This window comes from Coregonus clupeaformis, chromosome 7 (genome assembly GCF_020615455.1).
Source record: "Coregonus clupeaformis isolate EN_2021a chromosome 7, ASM2061545v1, whole genome shotgun sequence".
NCBI lineage: Eukaryota > Metazoa > Chordata > Actinopteri > Salmoniformes > Salmonidae > Coregonus > Coregonus clupeaformis.
In genome coordinates, this window is record NC_059198.1 from 65,462,874 (window position 1) to 65,490,710 (window position 27,837).

Consider the following 27,837-nt stretch of genomic DNA (forward strand, 5'->3'; position numbering starts at 1 on the left):
CGCTCCTACCAAGTGGCGTGGCGAGAAGCTGTCTCCGCACCACGTGCTCTCACCACTGGTGTCCCCAGGGCTCAGTTCTAGGCCCTCTCCTTTTCTCCCTATACACCAAGTCACTTGGCTCTGTCATATCCTCACATGGCCTCTCCTATCATTGCTACGCTGACGATACACAACTAATCTTCTCCTTTCCCCCTTCTGATAACCAGGTGGCGAATCGCATCTCTGCATGTCTGGCAGACATATCAGTATGGATGACGGATCACCACCTCAAGCTGAACCCTGGCAAGACGGAGCTGCTCTTCCTCCCGGGGAAGGACTGCCCGTTCCATGATCTCGCCATCACGGTTGACAACTCCGTTGTGTCCTCCTCCCAGAGTGCGAAGAGCCTTGGCGTGACCCTGGACAACACCCTGTCGTTCTCCGCTAACATCAAGGCGGTGACCCGATCCTGCAGGTTCATGCTCTACAACATTCGGAGAGTACGACCCTGCCTTACACAGGAAGCGGCACAGGTCCTAATCCAGGCACTTGTCATCTCCCGTCTGGATTACTGCAACTCGCTGTTGGCTGGGCTCCCTGCCTGTGCCATTATACCCCTACAACTCATCCAGAATGCCGCAGCCCGTCTGGTGTTCAACCTTCCCAAGTTCTCTCACGTCACCCCCTCCTCCGCACACTCCACTGGCTTCCAGTTGAAGCTCGCATCCGTTACAAGACCATGGTGCTTGCCTATGGAGCAGTGAGGGGAACGGCACCTCCGTACCTTCAGGCTCTGATCAGTCCCTACACCCAAACGAGGGCATTGCGTTCATCCACCTCTGGCCTGCTGGCTCCCCTTCCTCTGCGGAAGCATAGTTCCCGCTCAGCCCAGTCAAAACTGTTCGCTGCTCTGGCACCCCAATGGTGGAACAAGCTCCCTCACGACGCCAGGACAGCGGAGTCACTCACCACCTTCCGGAGACATTTGAAACCCCACCTCTTTAAGGAATACCTGGGATAGGATAAAGTAATCCTTCTACCCCCCCCCCCAAAAAAAAAATTAATAATAATAAAATAAAAAATTAAATTAAATTTTTTTTAAATATAAAAAAAAAAAAAATGCTGTCACCTCCAGGTAGGTGTTTGTCCCCCTGTGTGCTGAGGGTGTCAGGTTCTTGTCCAATTCTGGCATTTAGGTCGCCACAGACTAGTACATCTCGCTCTCTCTCTCTCGCTCTCTCCTCCCCCATTAGAGATAAATAACCACTCAACAAGTCAGGTGATTTGCATAATTCCATTCCTACTGAAGTCTAGTTCTTTATTTGTTGGTTTCTGTGTGGTTTCTTTTTTGGTCTTGTGCAATCCGCAAACTTCGCACTTTTACAAATGATATCATCGGCACGTACATACAAAACGACCTGCTGGATCGTGTCCCAGAGGCGCACATGTAAACACTTAATAAGTATCAATACATCCAGATACACAGAATTAAAACAAAATCAACATTATAATAAAAACGGTTAAACTCCTAATCTTTATGTTAATAATAACAAACATAATACAAAGTTGTGATGATGCTAAAAATTAAACAATTGAATTATTCTATTATAAAATATTTTTGTCAAGTAATGTATGTAGCAATGAAAAAAACGTGGTTATATTTCCGACATGTCAGTCGTGCACTTCGTACAGTAGAGTCTTAACACAGCAGAGACGGATCACTTCCATGGTCTCTAATACTTCCACTGCTCTTCCAAGGTGCCATTTGAGACATAGCCTTTGTGACCTTGATTTAGCTTGGAGTTTGCCCTTTTGGGAATATTCCATTGGTTACATTATACAGGGTAAACTAAACCAGTGGTTCCCAACCTTTTTCGGTTACTTTACCACCAACTGAATCTTGCTCTGCCCGGAGTACACCTGATTTACCCCCTCATGTGCATTTTACCAGTAGGCCTATGGTCTCATGAGTCTTCTCAAGTCGGTCCTAGTACCCATGGTTGGGAACCACTCAACTAAACTAAGCACAGCCCTGGACTGTGTACCAAAAGGCACCCTATTCCCTACATAGTGCACTACTTTTGAGCAGAGCCCCAGTCAAAAGTAGTGCACTAAATAGGGAACAGGGGTGCCTTTTAGGACATAGTGGTATTTGAAAGTGTTTGACATTATATATTTGACCCAGGACTGTAACACACCGGCTCACAAACACCCACCCCCCCCTCCAATTAGAAATCATCAATATTATTTTATTTTTTAATCACTTAATTAAAAAATAACTTAGCACCCTAAAACAAGAGTATTTTTTCCCTCTCGTTTACTTTGTCCTAGCTCATGCAACGGCCCTCCTGTAAGTGGTTCCAGACCAGGTGTTAGTGTGTTCTAACACCTGTCTGTCTGTCTGTCCGTCTGCCCGCCTGTCCTCCTGTCCTTTCTTCCTTCGTTCTACCCTCACAGACGGCGCCACTGGCCACCTCGAGTTCCGTCGCGGCACCAATTTATCTACCAAAACACCAAAACAGACCGGGGTCAGGGGTCAGGTTGAATGGTTTTGGTCATAGTTGTGTTATAATAGAGACAACATGGTTGAGGTTCCTTCCATGTCAATTCAGGGTGCGTCCCAAATGGCACCCTATTCCTTATATAGTGCACTACTTTACACCAGGTGCACTACCAGGGTCAAAAGCAGCGCAGTCAATTCCAGTGTACTTCCTGAATTGACTGAATTGAAATGGAATTGACCCCAACCCTGAGAGACAGACTAAAGATAACATGTCCACCTTTACCAATATCAAGGAAAAGGTTTTAAAAACACTCCACTAAGATAAATCCTGCAATTAATGCTCTCAGACAAGGTTTTCTAGGACCAGGCATGGGACAGACTAGACAGAGTTGTACAAACAGATTTCGTTATACGTTATAAAACACAGTCATGCCAAGAACTTTAAGAAAACGACATCATTATTATAGTGTAGTCACATGGATATGTATTACCTCTTACACTCCCTTCTCAGAGAATGAGAAAGAACTACAGGTAGACATTCATTCCAATAGGACATATACACTAGGAGGGCATTACATAGGTAGCCTCTTCCCAACCTCTTCTCGGCAACCCCCAGCCTGTCCTAGCACACCTGATGCTACGACCGGTCAACAAGCACTTGACTGCTAATAATCAGGCGCTAGCTCAGGGTTACAACAACACTGTGAAACGTCTGGGTGTCCCCGAGGAGAGGTTTGAAAAAGGCTGACATTGAGAATCATGGGCTCTCTCTATACCCCAGTCGCCAATAGAGCAACGTAGAATCTTCTCCTTGTACACTGATCTAGGACCAGTATTGCACTTAACCTTCATATAGTAAAGGTCAGGACTGGCCAGGAGTATGCTGATCCTAGATAAGTGCTTAGGAGCAACTTCTACTTTCTTACAGATTTCACTGAGCAATAGGGTCTCACACAGTGGGACAACAGCACCCCCTTGTGGATTAATATAACAATTACACCAACAGAACTGTCCACATGCAACTAGGATTCCATCCGATCGCGGGTTATCGGCATTGCGACTTTTAAAGGCAATATCCGATTGAGTCGACATATGCAGCGTTTACCGCAAATGTAATATCTGCGAAGGCGTGAACATTTCCTTTAAAAGCCCCAACGCTTATCACCCACGATCGAATTTAATCCTGGCCTATACATCTGAAAGGTTCTTTCAAAATCCGTCATGGCAAAACCCCACTTGATTCATTAAACACGTAATATTAAGAAGGTAACATTTATAAAATCGCATACAAGCTAAAATAGCTATTCCAGAGGAATGATATATTAAAGTAATACCGGTATTCACAGAGTGAAACACATTGCAACCGTCAGCATAAAAAAAAAAAAACTTATTATAAAACCTACTGTATATATACTGAGTGCACAAAACATTAGGAACACCTGCTCTTTCCACGACATAGACTGACCAGGTGAATCGAGGTGAAAGCTATGATCCCTTATTGATCAGTGTAGATGAAGGGGTGGAGACAGGTTAAAAATATATATATTTTTAAGCCTTGAGACAATTGAGACATGGAATGTGCATGTGTGCCATTCAGAGAGTGAATGGGCAAGACAAAATATTTAAGTGCCTTTGAATGGGGTATGGTAAGCAGGTGCCAGGCGCACCAGTTTGTGTCAAGAACTGCAAAGCTCCTGGGTTTTTCACGCTCAACAGTTTCCCGTGTGTATCCAGCCGACAACTGTGGGAAACATTGGAGTCAACATGGGCCAGCATCCCTATGGAACGCTTTCGACACCTTGAAGAGTCCAAGCCCCGACAAATTGAGGTGTTCCTAATGTTTTGTTCACTCAGTGTATACTGTAGCCCATTGTTTTGTAGAAGTTAGTGTGGAGGCCTTGCTAACTGGGCCACTGTTATAAGGGGTAGTAGGGGGTAGGGAAGGGGACTAGGCTAGTATTATAGTTACTATGTTTCTAAATGGACCCTAGCTGGCACCAGAGTGGAATATAAAGAGAGTATGGTCAACTCTTTAAATGTGATCTGATTCTACTTTATGTCCTTCTAGGCTCAGTATCCCAGAGGTACTACTGTTGCTTACCACTAACTAGGAGCTGTCCTTTAGTATAGGACCAGGCTAGGAGAGTTAGCAGGACTACTGTTTCTCTATAGGACCAGGCTAGGAGAGTTAGCAGGACTACTGTTTCTCTATAGGACCAGGCTAGCAGAGTTAGCAGGACTACTGTTTCTCTATAGGACCAGGCTAGCAGAGTTAGCAGGACTACTGTTTCTCTATAGGACCAGGCTAGGAGAGTTAGCAGGACTACTGTTTCAGTATAGGACCAGGCTAGCAGAGTTAGCAGGACTACTGTTTCTCTATAGGACCAGGCTAGGAGAGTTAGCAGGACCCGCGGCCTATACTGTTTCAGTATAGGACCAGGCTAGGAGAGTTAGCAGGACTACTGTTTCAGTATAGGACCAGGCTAGCAGAGTTAGCAGGACTACTGTTTCAGTATAGGACCAGGCTAGCAGAGTTAGCAGGACTACTGTTTCAGTATAGGACCAGGATAGCAGAGTTAGCATGACTACTGTTTCTATATAGGACCAGGCTAGGAGAGTTAGCAGGACTACTGTTTCTCTATAGGACCAGGCTAGCAGAGTTAGCAGGACTACTGTTTCAGTATAGGACCAGGCTAGCAGAGTTAGCAGGACTACTGTTTCTGTATAGGACCAGGCTAGGAGAGTTAGCAGGACTACTATTTCTGTATAGGACCAGGCTAGGAGAGTTGCTGGTTGCTCACTGGAGGAAACTCATTCTCATCATCTAGACAGACGGGACCCGCGGCAAACTCATGTTCTGGGATCACCTCGCCTTTCTTAGCCCCACCATCCTCAGAGTAACCTGGGGAGGAGAGGAGAGAGGTTACAGGTAAAGTTATACACACACACCCTTACAGATACAACACAAATCTCTCTTTCCGTCCATCTCTCTCTCTCTCTCTCTCGCTGATGTCTTTTCTCTCACACACACACACACACCTGTGAGCGTGGTAGTGACTGGGCCGGTGGTTGGTATGGCAACAGTGGCGGCGTATGATGGACATGCCTGGACGGGCACCGTGACCTCTGACCCTTCTGACTCCACCCCCTCCTCCTTGTCCTCATCTTCACCAAACAACCTGAGAGAGAGAGGGGTTAGAAAGAGTGGGGTTAGAAAGAGAGAGCGAGGGAGAGAGAGATGGTAGAGAGAGAGGGGTTAGAAAGAGAGAGGGGTTAGAAAGAGAGAGGGAAGAGAGAGAGGGGTTAGAAAGAGAGAGGGAGGGAGAGAGATGGTAGAGAGAGAGGGTAGAGAGAGAGGGGTTAGAAAGAGAGAGGGGTTAGAAAGAGAGAGGGAGAGAGATGGTAGAGAGAGAGAGGGTAGAGAGAGAGAGGGTAGAGAGAGAGTGAGGGTAGAGAGAGAGTGAGGGTAGAGAGAGAGAGGGGTTAGAAAGAGAGAGAGAGGGAGAGAGAGATGGTAGAGAGAGAGACAGCAGCCAGATTTGTGACCTGTTGCCACAAGAAAAGGGCAACCAGTGAAGAACAAACACCATTGTACATGCAACCCATATTTATGTTTATTTATTTTCTCATTTGTACTTTAACTATTTGCACATTGTTACAACACTGTATATAGACATAATATGACATTTGAAATGTGTTTATTCTTTTGGAACTTGTGAGTGTAATGTTTACTGTTCTGTTTATTTCACTTGCTTTGGCAATGTAAACTTATGTTTCCCATACCAATAAAGCCCCTTAAATTGAAATTGAATTGAGAGAGAAACAGATAAAGAGAGAGAACAGACAGAGACAGAGAGAGAACAGACAGACAGAGACCGAGAGAGAACAGACAGACAGAGACAGACAGACCGAGACAGAGAGAACAGACAGACAGACCATGACAGAGAGAACAGACAGACAGACAGAGAGAGAGAACAGACAGACAGACCGTGACAGAGAGAACAGACAGACAGACAGAGAAAAGGAACAAACACAGCGAAAGTGACGAGATTGATTTTGAGAACAACATGAATACTAGGTCTGGTATTGAATACGTTGCAGATGACAACATGAATACTAGGTCTGGTATTGAATGCGTTGCAGATGACAACATGAATACTAGGTCTGGTATTGAATACGTTGCAGATAACAACATGAATACTAGGTCTGGTATTGAATACGTTGCAGATGACAACATGAATACTAGGTCTGGTATTGAATACGTTGCAGATAACAACATGAATACTAGGTCTGGTATTGAATACGTTGCAGATGACAACATGAATACTAGGTCTGGTATTGAATAAGTTGCAGATGACAACATGAATACTAGGTCTGGTATTGAATACGTTGTAGATGACAACATGAATACCAGGTCTGGTATTGAATACGTTTCAGATGATGGTTTTCCATATATCACTTTCAGAAGTTTGTTTGATTAGCAAAGCAGCAGTAAGGGCTTCTGACCTCGATTGACCTCTGACCTGAGTTGACCTCTCACCTGTGTTTCTGAGCCAGGACACACTCTCCTCCGTCCTGAGGGTCTACGTTATAGATGAACAGCTGTCCGTCGGAGGAGGCCACCAGCAGACGAGGAAGCTTCTGGATCCTGACAGACAGACACAGCCAGCCATGACACCCTCACACCCAGTGTAACAGGACATACAGCACTCTATCAATTATGGCCATTACTCTAGGATCAGGTCAGGATGATCTACTATATAGTATTTTAAACTGTCTACTACTGTCTATTACTGTGTAATACTGTATGTTACTGTCTACTACTGTGTAACTGTATACTACTGTCTATTACTGTGTAATACTGTCTAATACTGTGTAATACTGTCTACTACTGTCTACTACTGTGTAATACTGTCTACTACTGTGTAATACTGTCTATTACTGTGTAATACTGTATATTATTGTCTACTACTGTCTATTACTGTGTGTAATACTGTCTATTACTGTGTAATACTGTCTATTACTGTGTATAACAAATAGAAGACCAAAACCTAATGAGACCAAAAACACACACCAACACCCTATACAGTACACACACACACACCCTACACACACACTCACACACACACACTCACCCTACACACACACATCCTACACACAAACTCAAACTCACACACCCTACACACACAAACACACGCCCTACACACACACACACACAGGGAGACTCACGTGGCGAGGGTACAGACGTTCCTCTGCCCGGCCACTAGGAGGCGTACAGTGGCGAAGGCTCTTTCCTGACTCATCACTCCAGACACCTCAAATCCAATCAAAGTTTATTGTCGTATGACAGGATACAGCTTGGTGTACACAGTACAATGACATGCTTACTTACAAGATCTCCTCTCAGTACAGCAACTAAAAAAGTATTTGAAATAGTATTGAATAAGAATAAGCATAATATATAAACATGCAGGGAACAAGAAAGGAAATGCAAATAAGACAGACACCTGGGCTGGGAGGTAGCTGCTGGCTGCAGAGAACATCTTCCCTACGTATGATCCCCAGGTAGGACACTCCTCCTCTCCACTACATAGAGAGAGACAGGGAGATACAGTGTTAGAGAGACAGGGAGATACACAGAGAGAGACAGGGAGATACACAGAGAGAGACAGGGAGATACAGGGTTAGAGAGACAGGGAGATACAGGGTTAGAGAGACAGGGAGATACAGGGTTAGAGAGACAGGAAGATACACAGAGAGAGACAGGGAGATACACAGAGAGAGACAGGGAGATACACAGAGAGAGACAGGGAGATACACAGAGAGAGACAGGGAGATACAGGGTTAGAGAGACAGGAAGATACACAGAGAGAGACAGGGAGATACACAGAGAGAGACAGGGAGATACACAGAGAGAGTCAGGGAGATACACAGAGAGAGACATGGAGATACAGGGTTAGAGAGACAGAGATACAGGGTTAGAGAGACGGAGATACAGGGTTAGAGAGACAGGGAGATACACAGAGAGAGACAGGGAGATACAGGGTTAGAGAGACAGGGAGATACAGGGTTAGAGAAGACAGGGAGATACACAGAGAGAGACAGGGAGATACACAGAGAGAGACAGGGAGATACACAGGGAGATACAGTGAGATACACAGAGAGAGACAGGGAGATACAGGGTTAGAGAGACAGGGAGATACAGGGTAAGGGAGACAGGGAGATACAGAGTTATAGAGACGGAGATACACAGAGAGAGACAGGGAGATACAGGGTTAGAGAGACATGGAGATACAGGGTTAGCGAGACAGGGAGTAACAGGGATAGAGAGACCGGGAGATACACAGAGAGAGACCGGGAGATACACAGAGAGAGATGGGGAGAAACACAGAGAGAGACAGGGAGATACAGGGTTAGAGAGACAGGGAGATACACAGAGAGAGAGACGGGGAGATACACAGAGAGAGACAGGGAGATACAGGGTAAGGGAGACAGGGAGATACAGGGTTATAGAGACGGAGATACACAGAGAGAGACAGGGAGATACAGGGTTAGCGAGACAGGGAGTAACAGGGATAGAGAGACCGGGAGATACACAGAGAGAGACCGGGAGATACACAGAGAGAGATGGGGAGAAACACAGAGAGAGACAGGGAGATACAGGGTTAGAGAGACAGGGAGATACACAGAGAGAGAGACGGGGAGATACACAGAGAGAGACAGGGAGATACACAGAGAGACAGGGAGATACACAGAGAGAGACAGGGAGATACAGGGTTAGAGAGACAGGGAGATACACAGAGAGAGATGGGGAGATACAGGGTTAGAAGAACAGGGAGATACAGGGTTAGAAGAACAGGGAGATACAGGGTTAGAGAGACAGGGAGATACAGGGTTAGAAGAACAGGGAGATACAGGGTTAGAAGAACAGGGAGATACAGGGTTAGAGAGACAGGGAGATACACAGAGAGAGACGGGGAGATACACAGAGAGAGACGGGGAGATACACAGAGAGAGACAGGGAGATACAGGGTTAGAGAGACAGGGAGATACAGGGTTAGAGAGACAGGGAGATACACAGTGAGACAGAGATACACAGAGAGACACACAGAGAGACAGGGAGATACAGGGTTAGAGAGACAGGGAGATACAGGGTTAGAGAGACAGGGAGATACACAGTGAGACAGAGATACACAGAGAGACAGGGAGATACACAGAGAGACAGGGAGATACAGGGTTAGAGAGACAGGGAGATACAGGGTTAGAGAGACAGGGAGATACACAGTGAGACAGAGATACACAGAGAGACAGGGAGATACACAGCGAGACAGGGAGATACACAGAGAGACAGGGAGATACACAGAGAGAGACAGGGAGATACAGGGTTAGAGAGACAGGGAGATACACAGAGAGAGATGGGGGAGATACAGGGTTAGAAGAACAGGGAGATACAGGGTTAGAAGAACAGGGAGATACAGGGTTAGAGAGACAGGGAGATACACAGAGAGAGACGGGGAGATACAGGGTTAGAAGAACAGGGAGATACAGGGTTAGAAGAACAGGGAGATACAGGGTTAGAGAGACAGGGAGATACACAGAGAGAGACAGGGAGATACACAGAGAGAGACGGGGAGATACACAGAGAGAGACAGGGAGATACAGGGTTAGAAGAACAGGGAGATACAGGGTTAGAGAGACAGGGAGATACACAGAGAGAGACGGGGAGATACAGGGTTAGAAGAACAGGGAGATACAGGGTTAGAAGAACAGGGAGATACAGGGTTAGAGAGACAGGGAGATACACAGAGAAAGACGGGGAGATACACAGAGAGAGACGGGGAGATACACAGAGAGAGACAGGGAGATACACAGAGAGAGACAGGGAGATACACAGAGAGAGACAGGGAGATACACAGAGAGAGACAGGGAGATACAGGGTTAGAGAGACAGGGAGATACACAGAGAGAGACAGGGAGATACACAGAGAGAGACAGGGAGATACACAGGGAGATACAGTGAGATACACAGAGAGAGACAGGGAGATACAGGGTTAGAGAGACAGGGAGATACAGGGTAAGGGAGACAGGGAGATACAGAGTTATAGAGACGGAGATACACAGAGAGAGACAGGGAGATACAGGGTTAGAGAGACATGGAGATACAGGGTTAGCGAGACAGGGAGTAACAGGGATAGAGAGACCGGGAGATACACAGAGAGAGACCGGGAGATACACAGAGAGAGATGGGGAGAAACACAGAGAGAGACAGGGAGATACAGGGTTAGAGAGACAGGGAGATACACAGAGAGAGAGACGGGGAGATACACAGAGAGAGACAGGGAGATACAGGGTAAGGGAGACAGGGAGATACAGGGTTATAGAGACGGAGATACACAGAGAGAGACAGGGAGATACAGGGTTAGCGAGACAGGGAGTAACAGGGATAGAGAGACCGGGAGATACACAGAGAGAGACCGGGAGATACACAGAGAGAGATGGGGAGAAACACAGAGAGAGACAGGGAGATACAGGGTTAGAGAGACAGGGAGATACACAGAGAGAGAGACGGGGAGATACACAGAGAGAGACAGGGAGATACACAGAGAGAGACAGGGAGATACACAGAGAGAGACAGGGAGATACAGGGTTAGAGAGACAGGGAGATACACAGAGAGAGATGGGGAGATACAGGGTTAGAAGAACAGGGAGATACAGGGTTAGAAGAACAGGGAGATACAGGGTTAGAGAGACAGGGAGATACACAGAGAGAGACGGGGAGATACAGGGTTAGAAGAACAGGGAGATACAGGGTTAGAAGAACAGGGAGATACAGGGTTAGAGAGACAGGGAGATACACAGAGAGAGACGGGGAGATACACAGAGAGAGACGGGGAGATACACAGAGAGAGACAGGGAGATACAGGGTTAGAGAGACAGGGAGATACAGGGTTAGAGAGACAGGGAGATACACAGTGAGACAGAGATACACAGAGAGACACACAGAGAGACAGGGAGATACAGGGTTAGAGAGACAGGGAGATACAGGGTTAGAGAGACAGGGAGATACACAGTGAGACAGAGATACACAGAGAGACAGGGAGATACACAGAGAGACAGGGAGATACAGGGTTAGAGAGACAGGGAGATACAGGGTTAGAGAGACAGGGAGATACACAGTGAGACAGAGATACACAGAGAGACAGGGAGATACACAGCGAGACAGGGAGATACACAGAGAGACAGGGAGATACAGAGAGAGACAGGGAGATACAGGGTTAGAGAGACAGGGAGATACACAGAGAGAGATGGGGAGATACAGGGTTAGAAGAACAGGGAGATACAGGGTTAGAAGAACAGGGAGATACAGGGTTAGAGAGACAGGGAGATACACAGAGAGAGACGGGGAGATACAGGGTTAGAAGAACAGGGAGATACAGGGTTAGAAGAACAGGGAGATACAGGGTTAGAGAGACAGGGAGATACACAGAGAGAGACAGGGAGATACACAGAGAGAGACGGGGAGATACACAGAGAGAGACAGGGAGATACAGGGTTAGAAGAACAGGGAGATACAGGGTTAGAGAGACAGGGAGATACACAGAGAGAGACGGGAGATACAGGGTTAGAAGAACAGGGAGATACAGGGTTAGAAGAACAGGGAGATACAGGGTTAGAGAGACAGGGAGATACACAGAGAAAGACGGGGAGATACACAGAGAGAGACGGGGAGATACACAGAGAGAGACAGGGAGATACACAGAGAGAGACAGGGAGATACACAGAGAGAGACAGGGAGATACAGGGTTAGAGAGACAGGGAGATACACAGTGAGACAGGGAGATACACAGAGAGACAGGGAGATACACAGAGAGACATTGAGATGCACAGAGAGAGACAGGGAGATACAGGGTTAAAGAGAGGGGGATAGAGAGAGAGAGTGAGAGTGTTTTCCCCATGTAGACTTGCCAGGTTGAGGGTGACTCCTTCTGTGTGTGTGTGTGTGTGTGTGTTTGTGTGGTTGTGTGTGTGTACCTGGGTCCATGCTGTTCCAGTTTGAAGATGTGTACGGTCTCAGTGTTGCTGGAGGCACAGAGGAACTGGGCGTCAGGACTGAAGGACAGGGAACTGATGTTGACGTACCTGCAGACACACACACACAGGAAGTTATTATAAGTCTCTTCTACACTCATACTGTTAGTAAGAACTTAATTACACCAATGACGTCATCTATCTATGAAAGATGCATTTGAAACGCAAAACATTTCAGCTTGATATTCCCTTGTTTTGCCTGTTCTATTCCACATGACTCAACTCCAATACTGAGCCATGTAGTGGAGCTTCTTATAAACTCAGAAACCTGTCTTCAGTCTGTTCTGATGTTGTCATAATGTGAGTCTATTACTCTGCATTGCACCACTCGGGCTCCTGAGTGGCGCAGCGGTCTAAGGCACTGCATCTCACCCTGCATCTCAGTGCTTGAGGCGTCACTACAGACCCTCTGGTTCAATTCCAGGCTGTATCACAACCGGCCGTGCTCGGGAGTCCCATAGGGCGGCGCACAATTGGCCCAGCGTCATCCGGGTTTGGCCGGTGTAGGCCGTCATTGTAAATAAGAATTTGTTCTTAAATGACTTGCCTAGTTAAATAAAGGTCAAATAAATTTAAAATAAACACATGCCTGTCTCCCCAATCTGGAGATTACATCTATGGTTGCCAGTGTTAATTATAGTGTTGTTTGCGGTCAACGTCTTTGAAGACATTTTCGCCCTCTGGTGGGTGTTATCATCGGTGTAAATTAAACCTGCTTTTGTAGCTGACCAAGAGTAGATTTAACTATTTGACAATCAATCCGTATCACTGAAATTAAGTATTTATTTGTTTACCACAGCAAAATCCTTACGGTTTCCCATGCTCCTGATAGGTCGTTATTTCATTGGGGGCGGGAATAGAGAACCTAGACGAGGAAATGTCCAGAAATGTCCTGTGTTCTGTTGGTCCTGTTCATAAGGTGTGTTTTATGTGTTCTGTTGGTCCTGTTCATAAGGTGTGTTTTATGTGTTCTGTTGGTCCTGTTCATAAGGTGTGTTTTATGTGTCCTGTTAGTCCTGTTCATAAGGTGTGTTTTATGTGTTCTGTTAGTCCTGTTCATAAGGTGTGTTTTATGTGATCTGTTGGTCCTGTTCATAAGGTGTGTTTTATGTGTTCTGTTGGTCCTGTTCATAAGGTGTGTTTTATGTGTTCTGTTGGTCCTGTTCATAAGGTGTGTTTTATGTGTTCTGTTGGTCCTGTTCATAAGGTGTGTTTTATGTGTTCTGTTGGTCCTGTTCATAAGGTGTGTTTTATGTGTTCTGTTGGTCCTGTTCATAAGGTGTGTTTTATGTGTTCTGTTGGTCCTGTTCATAAGGTGTGTTTTATGTGTTCTGTTGGTCCTGTTCATAAGGTGTGTTTTATGTGTTCTGTTGGTCCTGTTCATAAGGTGTGTTTTATGTGTTCTGTTGGTCCTGTTCATAAGGTGTGTTTTATGTGTTCTGTTGGTCCTGTTCATAAGGTGTGTTTTATGTGTTCTGTTGGTCCTGTTCATAATGTGTGTTTTATGTGTCCTGTTGGTCCTGTTCATAAGGTGTGTTTTATGTGTTCTGTTGGTCCTGTTCATAAGGTGTGTTTTATGTGTTCTGTTGGTCCTGTTCATAATGTGTGTTTTATGTGTCCTGTTGGTCCTGTTCATAAGGTGTGTTTTATGTGTTCTGTTAGTCCTGTTCATAAGGTGTGTTTTATGTGTTCTGTTGGTCCTGTTCATAAGGTGTGTTTTATGTGTTCTGTTGGTCCTGTTCATAAGGTGTAGACTATGTTGTGTAGTAAAATGTGTTTTATGTGTTCTGTTCTGTTACAGTATAACGTGTGTTTATACAGTTTATGTTCTGTTGTGTGAACTCTGACCTCTTCATCCCTCTGCGGAACTCAAACAGACGCTGTCCCTCTGGGATGGAGAACACACGGATTACAGTACCCTGGAGAGAGGGAGGGAGGGAGGGAGAGCAGGAGAGAGGGAGAGAGGGAGGGAGGGAGAGACAGAGATATGAAGACGGGAGAGAGGAAGAGCCAAGCGTTGGGGAATAAAGGGAGACAGGAAGAGAGTCAGTCCCTCCTAGTCAGGGCTGTCTAGCTACACTGTATTATTATATTAGTATGGTGTCATGCCTCTTCAGGATGCCCCGCCCACATGGGCTTATAAGACACTGTATGTGCTGTAGCAGAATACATCTATTACTAGTCAAGTACTAAATGTTTTTGACATAGCCAGGGCCTAACTACAATATCCAGGTAAGCTGTCAAAAAGCAGTGCTGGCCTCCTGTCACTAGGGGCAGCTATCCTAGTAGTGCTCAGTGCTTACCCTCTCCGAGGCGCTGGCCAGCTTGGTGCCTGATGCGTTGAAGGTGAGAGCAGCCAGGGGACTGTCATGGGCCGGGATCATTGTCACAGTGCTCTGAGAGAGCGAGAGAGAGAGAGAGAGAGAGAGAGAGAGAGTATAATAGTATGGTAGTAGTAGTCCAGTAGTACAGTAGTATCGTAGTATCGTAGTACAGTAGTATAATAGTATAGTAGTACAGTAGTATAGTAGTATAGTAGTACAGTAGTACAATAGTATAGTAGTAGTAGTATAATAGTATAGTAGTAGTACAGTAGCATACTAGTATAGTAGTAGTACAGTAAAGTAGTATAGTAGTACAGTAATAGTACAGTAGTGTAGTAGTATAGTAGTACAATAGTAGTAGTACTGTAGTACAATAGTAGTAGTACTGTAGTACAGTAGTATAGTAGTACAGTAGTAGTACAGTAGTATAATAGTAGTATAGTAAAGTAGTATACTAGTAGTATATTAGTATAGTAGTAGTATAGTAGTACAGTGGTAGTATAGTAGTAGTAGTACAGTAGTTGTTCAGTAGTAGTTCAGTAGTATAGTAGGCCTTACCAGGTTGTTGGCGTCATAAACTATGATCTCTCCGATGGTGGAGCTGCCTGGGTAGGCCAGGTAGGAGTTGGAATGGTTGATGGACAGAGCACACAGACCTGAACAGAAGAAAAATACTTTATTGATCCATTTTCCTTTCAGTCCACAGAAAGACAGCTTCTGCTTTTCCCAACCCATCAGAAAGACATAGAGCAGACACACTGGTTTGGGAAACATTGTTCTGTATGTACACTGTATATAGTGTGTTTACCTGAGGGGTTGGAGGGCGTGCTGAGTAGGGTCTTCAGCAGCTTCATGTCTTTGATGTTGTGTATGTAGACTGACTCCTCCAGACACACCACCAGCCTCTACAGGAGAGAGAGAGAGAGGGCGAGAGAGAGAGAGAGAGAGAGACCCAACCAAATCATGAGAAAACAAAAAGAGAATTGCTTGACACATTGGAAAGAACAAACAAAAAAACAGAGCAAACTAGAATGCTATTTGGCCATAAACAGAGAGTACACAGTGGCAGAATACCTGACCACTGTGACTGACCCAAACTTAAGGAAAGCTTTGACTATGTACAGACTCAGTGAGCATAGCCTTGCTATTGAGAAAGGCCGCCGTAGGCAGACCTGGCTCTCAAGAGAAGACAGGCTATGTGCACACTGCCCACAAAATGAGGTGGAAACTGAGCTGCACTTCCTAACCTCCTGCCAAATGTATGACCATATTAGAGACACATATTTCCCTCAGATTACAGCGATCCACAAAGAATTCGAAAACAAACCCAATTTTGATAAACTCCCTTATCTACTGGGTGAAAAACCACAGTGTGCCATCACAGCTGCAAGATTTGTGACCTGTTGCCACAAGAAAAGGGCAACCAGTGAAGAACAAACACCATTGTAAATACAACCCATATTTATGTTTATTTATTTTCCCATTTGTACTTTAACTATTTGCACATTGTTACAACACTGTATATATACATAATATGACATTTGAAATGTCTTTATTCTTTTGAAACTTCTGAGTATGTTTACTGTTAATATTTATTGTTTATTTCACTTTTGTTTACTATCTACTTCACTTGCTTTGGCAATGTTAACACACGTTTCCCATGCCAATAAAGCCCTTAAATTGAATTGAATTGAATTGAATTGAGAGAGAGAGAGACAGACAGAGAGACAGAGAGAGAGAGAGAGAGAACACTCAAGTTCCCATTGAAACATTGTCATTGTTGTTTAGCAAGAGACCTACATATCTGTCCATGCATATCTGCGTGTATCCATGTATGTATACGTGTCCAATCTACTGTACCTGTCTGTTGAGTCTGACAGAGAGGATGTTGTTACTGTAGTTCTATTACCTGTCTGTTGAGTCTGACAGAGAGGATGTGGTTACTGTAGTTCTATTACCTGTCTGTTGAGTCTGACAGAGAGGATGTGGTTACTGTAGTTCTATTACCTGTCTGTTGAGTCTGACAGAGAGGATGTGGTTACTGTAGCTGTAGTTGCAGATCTCCGTTCCCTTCTTGAAGTGGTAGACGTTCATACGTCGGGGCATGGAGAGACTAACCACCACCACCAGACTGCTGGAGAACAACCGCTCAACGATGTACACATCTGGGGTCTCTGATGGGGGAGAGCAAGGGTGACACACAGGGGGATGGGGGGAGCCTGGTATTAGTGTCCTGGGGGGCTGAGGTAGCCTGGTATTAGTGTCCTGGGGGGCTGAGGTAGCCTGGTATTAGTGTCCTGGGGGGCTGAGGTAGCCTGGTATTAGTGTCCTGGAGGGCTGAGGTAGCCTGGTATTAGTGTCCTGGGGGCTGAGGTAGCCTGGTATTAGTGTCCTGGGGGGCTGAGGTAGCCTGGTATTAGAAACCAACCACGGCAGGACGCTATCTCCACACCGTATCACTGTGTCTGTCTGCCAGTAATAATGAACTGAGCAGTAAATGACCAGAGACTGGTGGCTAGTGAAGTGATCCATCTATCCACTGTTGTCTGTCAACCAGTTATCAGTCTACACACAGTGTCTGCAACCCAAATTACACCCTATTGCCTATATAGTGCACTACTTTTGACTAAGGGCCATAGGGCTCTATGAAGTTTGGAACACAGCCAGTGATTCACCACAAGGAAGTAGACTAACAGAGAATTACCCGTCACTGGAAGAGGACTGCCAATGAATTTCCCTGTAACTGACACTAATGCCCAGAGAAAGGCTGGACAGAACTAGAATGAGATCCTATATATGGGCTGAACAATGCTACAGCTTGGCAGAGCAGAGTACTGTATGAGTCAGAGCCTTGAAGGGAGATCATATCAGATCCCAATACAGTGCCTTCGGAAAGTATTCAGACCCATTGACTCTTTCCACATTTTGTTATGTTACAGCCTTATTCTAAAATGTATTAAATTGTTTCCCCCCCCCTCATAAATCTACACACAATAACCCATAATGACAAAGCAAAAACTGGTTGTTATAAAATTTAGCTAATTTATAAATAAATAAATAAATGGAAATATCACATATACATAAGTATTCAGACCCTTTACTCAGTACTTTGTTGAAGCACCTTTGGCAGCGATTACAGCCTTGAGTCTTCTTGGGTATGCCGCTACAAGCTTGGCACACTTGTATTTGGAGAGTTTCTCCCATTGTTCCCTGCAGATCCTCTCAAACTCTGTCATGTTGGATAGGGAGCGTTGCTGCACAGCTAATTTGAGGTCTCTCCAATCTGGTTCAAGTCCGGGCTCTGGATGGGCCACTCAAGGACATTCAGAAACTTATCCTGAAGCCACTCCTGCGTTGAATTGGCTGTATGCTTAGGGTCGTTGTCCTGTTGGAAGGTGAACCTTCGCCCCAGTCTGAGGTCCTGAGCGCTCTGGAGCAGGTTTTCATCAAGGATCTCTCTGTACTTTGCTCTGTTCATCTTTGCCTCGTACCTAACTAGTCTCCAAGTCCCTGTTGCTGAAAAACATCCCCACAGCATGATGCTGCCACCACCATGCTTCACCGTAGGGATGGTGTCAGGTTTCCTCCAGACGTGGTGCTTGGCATTCAGGCCAAAGAGTTCAATCTTGGTTTCATCAGACCAGAGAATCTTGTTTCTCATGGTCTGAGAGTCTTTAGGTGCCTTTTCGCAAACTCCAAGCAGGCTGTCATGTGCCTTTTACTGAGGAGTGGCTTCCGTCTGGCCACTCTACCATAAAGGCCTGATTGGTGGAGTGCTGCAGAGACGGTTGTCCTTCTGGAAGGTTCTCCCATCTCCACAGAAGAACTCTAGAGCTCTGTCAGAGTGACCATCGATTTCTTGGTCACCTCCCTGACCAAGGCCCTTCTCCCCCGATTGCTCAGTTTGGCCGGGCGGCCAGCTCTAGGAAGAGTCTTGGTGGTTTCAAACTTTTTCCATTTAAGAAGGATGGAGGCCACTGTGTTCTTGGGGACCTTCAATGCTGCAGAATATTTTTGGTACCCTTCCCCAGATCTGTGCTTCGACACAATCCTGTCTCGGAGCTCTACGGACAATTCCTTTGACCTCATGGCTTGGTTCTTGCTTTGACATGCACTGTCAACTGTGGGACCTTATATAGACAGGTGTGTGCCTTTCAAAATCATGTCCAATCAATTGAATTTACCAAAGGTGGACTCAAATCAAGTTGTAGAAACATCTCAAGGATGATCAATGGAAACAGGATGCACCTGAGCTCAATTTCGAGTCTCATGGCAAAGGGTCTGAATACTTATGTAAATAAGGTATTTCAGTTGTTTATTTCTAAAAACCTGTTTTCACTTTTTCATTATGGGGTATTGTGTGTAGATTGCTGATGATTTGTATTTATTTAATCCATTTTAGAACAAGGCCGTAACGTAACAAAATGTGGAAAAAGTCAAGGGGTATGAATACTTTCCGAAGGCACTGTACAAGGCTCTGGTATAGGAGTCAGAGTACAGGCAGCCTATCAGAGAGAGGCAGAGGTGTTGGAACTAAGTCTATTCTAGGGGAAGGGGTTTGTTTGGGATGGGTTCTAGGGGAAGGTTTTTTTTGGGGACGGGTTCTAGGGGAAGGGTCTAGGGGTTTGTTTGGGACGGGTTCTAGGGGAAGTTTTTTTTTTGGAACGGGTTCTAGGGGAAGGGTCTAGGGGTTTGTTTGGGACGGGTTCTAGGGGAAGGGTCTAGGGGTTTGTTTGGGACGGGTTCTAGGGGAAGGGTCTAGGGGTTTGTTTGGGACGGGTTCTAGGGGAAGGTTTTTTTGGGGGACGGGTTCTAGGGGAAGGGTCTAGGGGTTTGTTTGGGACGGGTTCTAGGGGAAGGGGTTTGTTTGGGACGGGTTCTAGGGGAAGGGTCTAGGGGAAGGGTCTAGGGGTTTGTTTGGGACGAGTTCTAAGAGAAGGGGTTTGATTGGGACGGGTTCGTTTGGGACGGGGACTAGGGTAAGGGTCAAGGGGTTTGTTTGGGACAGGGTCTAGGGGTGTGTTTGGGACGGGGCTATACTAACCGCTCTCGTAGATGCAGTCCAGTTTGTCCACTGAGGTCACAGAGAACAGCTTATAGCCTGTCTTGGTTCCCACTGCCAATGACCTGGGAACACACACACACACACACACACACACACACACACACACACACACACACACACAACAACAACACATACAGAGGTTGAAAAGAGGTTGATAAACACATATATAATATTATAAGTCAATGTGTGACTAGTTTCTTCATGAGTATTACAGTGTGCACACACACACACACACACACACACACACACAACGAGCAGAGGTAGATAAGTAAAAAATACATTGAACTTGCTACGGTAAAAACATGTCAATGAAGTGTGACTCATCTCATGCACACCAGACTTTGCTCTCAAGGCTTTTTATAGGCATTGTTTATTTTGGGGATTCCAGAACCCCAAACATTTACTTTGTTTTAAAGTTTGCTGCAAGGACTTTTGATAAAGGGACAAAAACATAGAATTTGAAAGTTGAAAGTGTGACTCTTTCCTCATGTAAACTCTATGTTCTCCATCCTTTCTGGGCAGGAGGGAATTTCCCCAAACTACATGACTGAAATATCATTTTCAGTTTCTGTTAAACATGATATTGCCTATGGAGTACTGATGTGCTTGAACTTGCTCAGTTATCATTTTGCATAGCCAGTCCAAATACAAAGTAAGTATTGCACACACACTCTCTCCCATTCTCTCTCTCTCTCACTCTCTCTCTCTCACTCACTCTCTCCACACACACTGTATAGTCATCATGTTTCCAAACTGATGCAACATTTCTGAGAGAACTGATAAAACTGCCCACACAAACACACACGTCCTATCTGATACTGAGTAACACAGGTCTAATACACACGTCCTATCTGATACTGAGTAACACAGGTCTAATACACACGTCCTATCTGATACTGAGTAACACAGGTCTAATACACACGTCCTATCTGATACTGAGTAACACAGGTCTAATACACACGTCCTATCTGATACTGAGTAACACAGGTCTAATACACACGTCCTATCTGATACTGAGTAACACAGGTCTAACAGACATCTGTATCTTGGTTAAGTGTTCCTGTTGTTACAGACACGACACAAACAGTACACATACAGTACTGAGATCAGATTTACTAGAGTGAATGCTATTCCACCACTGAGAATGTCTGTTCTCAGTGACGTTCTGATACAGTATGTTCACGATTCTATCCAAGGAATTACATTATATGATCTCTATGGTTCTGTGATGTGAAACCCTTGAGTAATTAAAAACGACTATTTAATTATTCATATAATTCAAATTGTAGGAACTTTTCTTTAGTTTATTGAGTAAACCACGTGTTGCCTTCCAGTGAACTCAATTAACATAAAATAAATAATATTATTTGCATAAAGTAGGCTAGTATGCAAATCTTGACTGAGATGCACTACTGCTGTCCAACAGAAGAAGAATGAACTCATTTAGGTTAGGTCCTCCTTCAGCACAGTTACATCATTAACTGTCCCCTGTAGCTCAGTGGTAGAGCATGGCGCTTGCAACGCCAGGGTTGTGGGTTCGTTTCCCATGGGGGGGGGGGGCAGTATGAAAATGTATGCACACACTAACTGTAAGTCTCTCTGGATAAGAGCGTCTGCTAAATGACATAAATGTAAATTAAGATGACTGAGCAGGGAGGGCAGTCATCTAGCAGGGAGGACAGGCATCTAGCAGGGAGGACAGGCACCTAGCAGGGAGGACAGGCACCTAGCAGGGAGGACAGGCACCTAGCAGGGAGGACAGGCACCTAGCAGGGAGGACAGGCATCTAGAGGACAGTCATCTAGCAGGGAGGACAGGCACCTAGCAGGGAGGACAGGCACCTAGCAGGGAGGACAGGCACCTAGCAGGGAGGACAGTCACCTAGCAGGGAGGACAGGCACCTAGCAGGGAGGACAGGCACCTAGCAGGGAGGGCAGTCACCTAGCAGGGAGGGCAGTCACCTAGCAGGGAGGGCAGTCACCTAGCAGGGAGGGCAGTCACCTAGCAGGGAGGACAGTCACCTAGCAGGGAGGACAGGCACCTAGCAGGGAGGACAGGCATCTAGAGGACAGTCATCTAGCAGGGAGGACAGGCACCTAGCAGGGAGGACAGTCATCTAGCAGGGAGGACAGGCACCTAGCAGGGAGGACAGGCATCTAGAGGACAGTCATCTAGCAGGGAGGACAGGCACCTAGCAGGGAGGACAGGCACCTAGCAGGGAGGGCAGTCACCTAGCAGGGAGGGCAGTCACCTAGCAGGGAGGGCAGTCACCTAGCAGGGAGGACAGGCACATAGCAGGGAGGACAGGCATCTAGCAGGGAGGACAGGCACCTAGCAGGGAGGACAGTCACCTAGCAGGGAGGACAGTCACCTAGCAGGGAGGACAGGCACCTATGAAAATGTATGCACTCACTAACTGTAAGTCGCTCTGGATAAGAGTGTCTGCTAAATGACGTAAATGTAAATTAAGATGACTGAGCAGGGAGGGCAGTCGTCTAGCAGGGAGGACAGGCATCTAGCAGGGAGGACAGTCACCTAGCAGGGAGGACAGTCACCTAGCAGGGAGGACAGTCACCTAGCAGGGAGAACAGTCATCTAGCAGGGAGGACAGTCACTATATAGAGAACAGGGTGCCATTTGGGTCGACACTAGGAGTGTTTAAAAAGTTTGCTGAGTTTTTACATTGGGCATGTTCTAAATACACATCTGTTTTTCAGAGCCACTACTCTGTTCCCCTCGATGGGGCTGTCTGGTGCTCATGTCCGGTCCTGCTCTGAAACAGGTACAAACCTGCAATCATCATCGGTGAAAGACAGAAAAAGTGTTTGCAGTTTTTCATTTGACCACACACACAGATTCCACAGTAAGCTCTCTGTCTTCACTGTACTCATTGTTCCAGACTTTGTTTAAATGTATCTTTGTTAATCTTTATCCTGAACTTTCTTAGTTTTAGTTTTGAATGCTGTTTTTATTGTGAGATCTCTGATGAATAAAATCCCCAATGCAGGCTATGTATTACAAAGGCCTATGGCAAAAATCATTTTAGGCCTATCAAAAACGCACACCTTTGGCCGACGTATCAAAATGCATTGGGAATATGTAGTTTGGAGAGCGTTTTCAAACTGGAAATTCGTGGCAGAGACATCAAACTTTAAGTGTTTATTTTCTCACAACCAACACCATAATATTTAGCCCATCGTATCTTGAAAGAAAATGTAGCCTAAAGTTGCACCGGAAAAATTAAGTGAGCTGTGTATTGTTGAAGTAATTGTATGTTCAAATCAAAATCAAATCAATTTTTATTTGTCACATGCGCAGAATACAACAGGTGTAGACCTTACAGTGAAATGCTTCCTTACAAGCCCTTAATCAACAATGCAGTTTTAAGAAAGAATACCTAAAAAAAAATAAAAAAACATATAATTAAAGAGCAGCAGTAAAATAACAGTAGCGAGGCTATATACAGGGGGTACCAGTACAGAGACAATGTGCGGGGGCACAGGTTAGTCGAGGTAATTGAGGTAATATGTACAGTGGGGAGAACAAGTATTTGATACACTGCCGACTTTGCAGGTTTTCCTACTTACAAAGCATGTAGAGGTCTGTAATTTTTATCATAGGTACACTTCAACTGTGAGAGACGGAAACTAAAACAAATATCCAGAAAATCACATTGTATGATTTTTAAGTAATTCATTTGCATTTTATTGCATGACATAAGTATTTGATCACCTACCAACCAGTAAGAATTCCGGCTCTCACAGACCTGTTAGTTTTTCTTTAAGAAGCCCTCCTGTTCTCCACTCCTTACCTGTATTAACTGCACCTGTTTGAACTCGTTACCTGTATAAAAGACACCTGTCCACACACAACATCAAACAGACTCCAACCTCTCCACAATGGCCAAGACCAGAGAGCTGTGTAAGGACATCAGGGATAAAATTGTAGACCTGCACAAGGCTGGGATGGGCTACAGGACAATAGGCAAGCAGCTTGGTGAGAAGGCAACAACTGTTGGCGCAATTATTAGAAAATGTAAGAAGTTCAAGATGATGGTCAATCACCCTCGGTCTGGGGCATGCAAGATCTCACCTCGTGGGGCATCAATGATCATGAGGAAGGTGAGGGATCAGCCCAGAACTACATGGCAGGACCTGGTCAATGACCTGAAGAGAGCTGGGACCACAGTCGCAAAGAAAACCATTAGTAACACACTACGCCGTCATGGATTAAAATCCTGCAGCGCACGCAAGGTCCCCCTGCTCAAGCCAGCGCATGTCCAGGTCCGTCTGAAGTTTGCCAATGACCATCTGGATGATCCAGAGGAGGAATGGGAGAAGGTCATGTGGTCTGATGAGACAAAAATAGAGCTTTTTGGTCTAAACTCCACTCGCCGTGTTTGGAGGAAGAAGAAGGATGAGTAAAACTCCAAGATCACCATCCCAACCGTGAAGCATGGAGGTGGAAACATCATTCTTTGGGGATGCTTTTCTGCAAAGGGGACAGGACGACTGCACCGTATTGAGGGGAGGATGGATGGGGCCATGTATCGCGAGATCTTGGCCAACAACCTCCTTCCCTCAGTAAGAGCATTGAAGATGGGTCGTGGCTGGGTCTTCCAGCATGACAATGACCCGAAACACACAGCCAGGGCAACTAAGGAGTGGCTCCGTAAGAAGCATCTCAAGGTCCTGGAGTGGCCTAGCCAGTCTCCAGACCTGAACCCAATAGAAAATATTTGGAGGGAGCTGAAAGTCCGTATTGCCCAGCGACAGCCCCGAAACCTGAAGGATCTGGAGAAGGTCTGTATGGAGGAGTGGGCCAAAATCCCTGCTGCAATGTGTGCAAACCTGGTCAAGACCTACAGGAAACGTATGATCTCTGTAATTGCAAACAAAGGTTTCTGTACCAAATATTAAGTTCTGCTTTTCTGATGTATCAAATACTTATGTCATGCAATAAAATGTAAATTCATTACTTAAAAATCATACAATGTGATTTTCTGGATTTTTGTTTTAGATTCCGTCTCTCACAGTTGAAGTGTACCTATGATAAAAATTACAGACCTCTACATGCTTTGTAAGTAGGAAAACCTGCAAAATTGGCAGTGTATCAAATACTTGTTCTCCCCACTGTACATGTAGGTAGAGTTATTAAAGTGACTATGCATAGATAACAAACAGAGAGTAGCAGCAGCGTAAAAAGGGGGGTAGCCATTTCATTAGATGTTCAGGAGTCTTATGGATTGGGGGTAGAAGCTGTTTAGAAGCCTCTTGGACCTAGACGTGGCGCTCCGGTACCGCTTGCCGTGCGGTAGCAGAGAGAACAGTCTAGGACTAGGGTGGCTGGACTCTGACAATTTTTAGGGCCTTCCTCTGACACCGCCTGGTATAGAGGTCCTGGATGGCAGGAAGCTTGGCCCCAGTGATGTACTGGGCCGTACGCACTACCCTCTGTAGTGCCTTGCGGTCGGAGGCCAAGCAGTTGCCATACCAGGCAGTGATGCAACCAGTCAGGATGCTCTCGATGGTGCAGCTGTAGAACCTTTTGAGGATCTGAGGACCCATGCCAAATCTTTTCAGTCTCCTGAGGGGGAATAGGTTTTGTCGTGCCCTCTTCACGACTGTCTTGGTGTGCTTGGACCATGTTAGTTTGTTGGTGATGTGGACACCAAGGAACTTGAAGCTCTCAACCTGATCCAAACACAACAGGACAGGACAACAGGTCTACTCTGTTCTGCATTCCTTCATCAGATAAACACTCTCCTGTTCAAGGTGTGTTACCTAGTACCTAGCCTACGACAGAAGCTATGGACAGGTTGTGAGAATTCTCTCCACAGTGCCAGCCAGCCACATATCAGGTGAGCAGGCAATTTGAAAGTTAGGCTGCGTCCCCAAATAACACCCTATTCCCTACATAGTGCTCTACAGGCCCTGGTCAAAACTAGTGCATTACATAGAGAATATGATGCCATTTGGGATAGCGCTCTGTTCATGAAAAGTAGTTGAGCTTGGCGATTCAAGCGTTCTCAGTTAGTGCTTACATTAGGCAAAGGAACTCTCTCTCGTCTCAATCTCTTATTTTAGTGAGATTATTATTATTATTATTATTATTATTATTATTATTATTATTATTATTATACTAGTTTATTACTGTGTTGGTCCAGTCCTATACCCCACTTTAAAAATGAAGACATTGAGAAAGGGATCAATAGATTTCTATTTTCTATCAGCGTGTATAACAGGAGTGCTTTTGAAGTCCTGATGTTCTGCCTCCAGAACGGTTCCATCCCCTGTTGTCAACACTCTCCGTCTTTCTCATCAGTAGCCTTGGCTGAACACTTTCACTCCGAGCTTTCAAAGCTTTTTAGAACAAATCCTGTGGTTTAGGGTTTAAGCATAATTAGTGTATTTGGTTCAGATGACTGTGAACAGCCCTTTCTGATCATCACGTTCTGATTATATAGCCGCTATGTATAATTCTATAACATCTATGGGCTATTTAATTATGATTTTAGGACCTCACGATGAAAGGGAAATATGTTTTAAGATTGCATCACCATGATATCATACTGACAGGTATATTTATCCATAGCTTATTTTATAGAAAATGACGAGGACATTTGCAGAGAGAGCATTCTGTTGTCGGCAACCAGCCCAACAGGCAGCGGGTTCGGAGGCGCTTACGTGGAGTCCTGGTTGAAAGAGGCGCAGCCAAGCCCCGCCAGATCCGTCCCCGGCCCGGCTCCCGGTTCACCCGGTCCGCTAGGACCGTCTGCTCCCTCTCCCGTCTCCATCCCGATTCCCAGCGACCTCTTTCCCTCCCTCCGCCCTGGATCGGAGGCCTGGGATCGGTTTTGCCTCTTAGCACGATAGCGTCGGATTGAGGAACAAGCTGAGAAGAAATCTCGATCGCCTTTTTAACAGTAAACCGATCTAATCATAGGCCTGGGTGTTTTGAATTCCGTATTTCCGGTGTTTTTAGAATCCAAATCAGAGTTCCATAAATGTTCTTAGTTATTACAGGAGAGATCAGACACTCTGGAGAAAGAAGAAGGGGAAAAACCGAAGCAAAACAAGAACAGCTGACAGCTTGTTGAATCACTCGGATTTCCCGTCGCAGTTGGCTAAAAGCGAAATTCAATGTTGTCGTCGGCTCGATTCTGATTGGTCAGGTGCATAGAGAATGATAGAGGCCTGTATTGGCCAAAAGTCTGTTTTAGTATTGGCAGCGCCAGAGAGGAAGACGCGAAGCAAGAGGTTTTACTCCTCCCAGAAAATAAGCCCAACTTTGAAAAAACTACTTTATATCGGAGTTGTGCCTGTTGTCTAGAGATAGATAGAGGACTCAGATAGAGGACTCATCGTGGATATAACCCATTTTAGCATAGACATTGCCATTGAGGGCTTCCACCATTTAAAGTAGTCTACTGGGTGGGGATTCCTATGAGTTGGGAGCAATCAGCCAATGAAGAAGAATAAAATTGACTACTTTAAAATGGAAATGCTGTCCATGCTGTCACAGATGCTATAATCAAATCACATTTTATTTGTCACATATTTCGTAAACAACAGGTGTAGACTGACAGTGAAATGCTTACTTACGGGCCCTTCCCAACAATACAGAGAGTAAAATAGAAAAATAATAGAAAGATAATAACCGTATAAATAAATACACAATGAGTAACGATAACTTGGCTATATACACTGGGTACCAGTACCGAGTCGATGTGCAGGGGTACGAGGTAATGGAGGTAGATATGTACATATAGGTAGCAACGTATGTGATGAGTCAAAAGAGTTGCAAAAAAGGTTCAATGCAGATAGTCCGGGTAGCTATTGGTTAACTATTTAGCAGTCTTATGGCTTGGGAGTAGAA

The 27,837-nt window shown here is 45.4% G+C and overlaps 1 protein-coding gene across 1 annotated transcript; it reads right to left on the reverse strand.

Annotated features, from left to right (window-relative positions):
• Positions 1 to 1,259: 1,259 nt before the first annotated feature.
• LOC121569985 (WD repeat domain phosphoinositide-interacting protein 1-like) lies at positions 1,260 to 27,083 on the reverse strand. Its single transcript, XM_041881390.2, has 14 exons — positions 26,646 to 27,083; positions 19,939 to 20,021; positions 16,902 to 17,068; positions 15,703 to 15,799; positions 15,453 to 15,550; positions 14,874 to 14,966; positions 14,419 to 14,489; positions 12,514 to 12,621; positions 7,990 to 8,068; positions 7,712 to 7,797; positions 7,023 to 7,130; positions 5,522 to 5,661; positions 5,284 to 5,384; positions 1,260 to 2,481 (listed from the first exon to the last, which is right to left on the reverse strand). Exons 1-14 carry the CDS (start codon positions 26,753 to 26,755, stop codon positions 2,431 to 2,433), a joined length of 1,392 nt encoding a protein of 463 aa, XP_041737324.1. The 5' UTR covers positions 26,756 to 27,083; the 3' UTR covers positions 1,260 to 2,430.
• Positions 27,084 to 27,837: the final 754 nt, after the last annotated feature.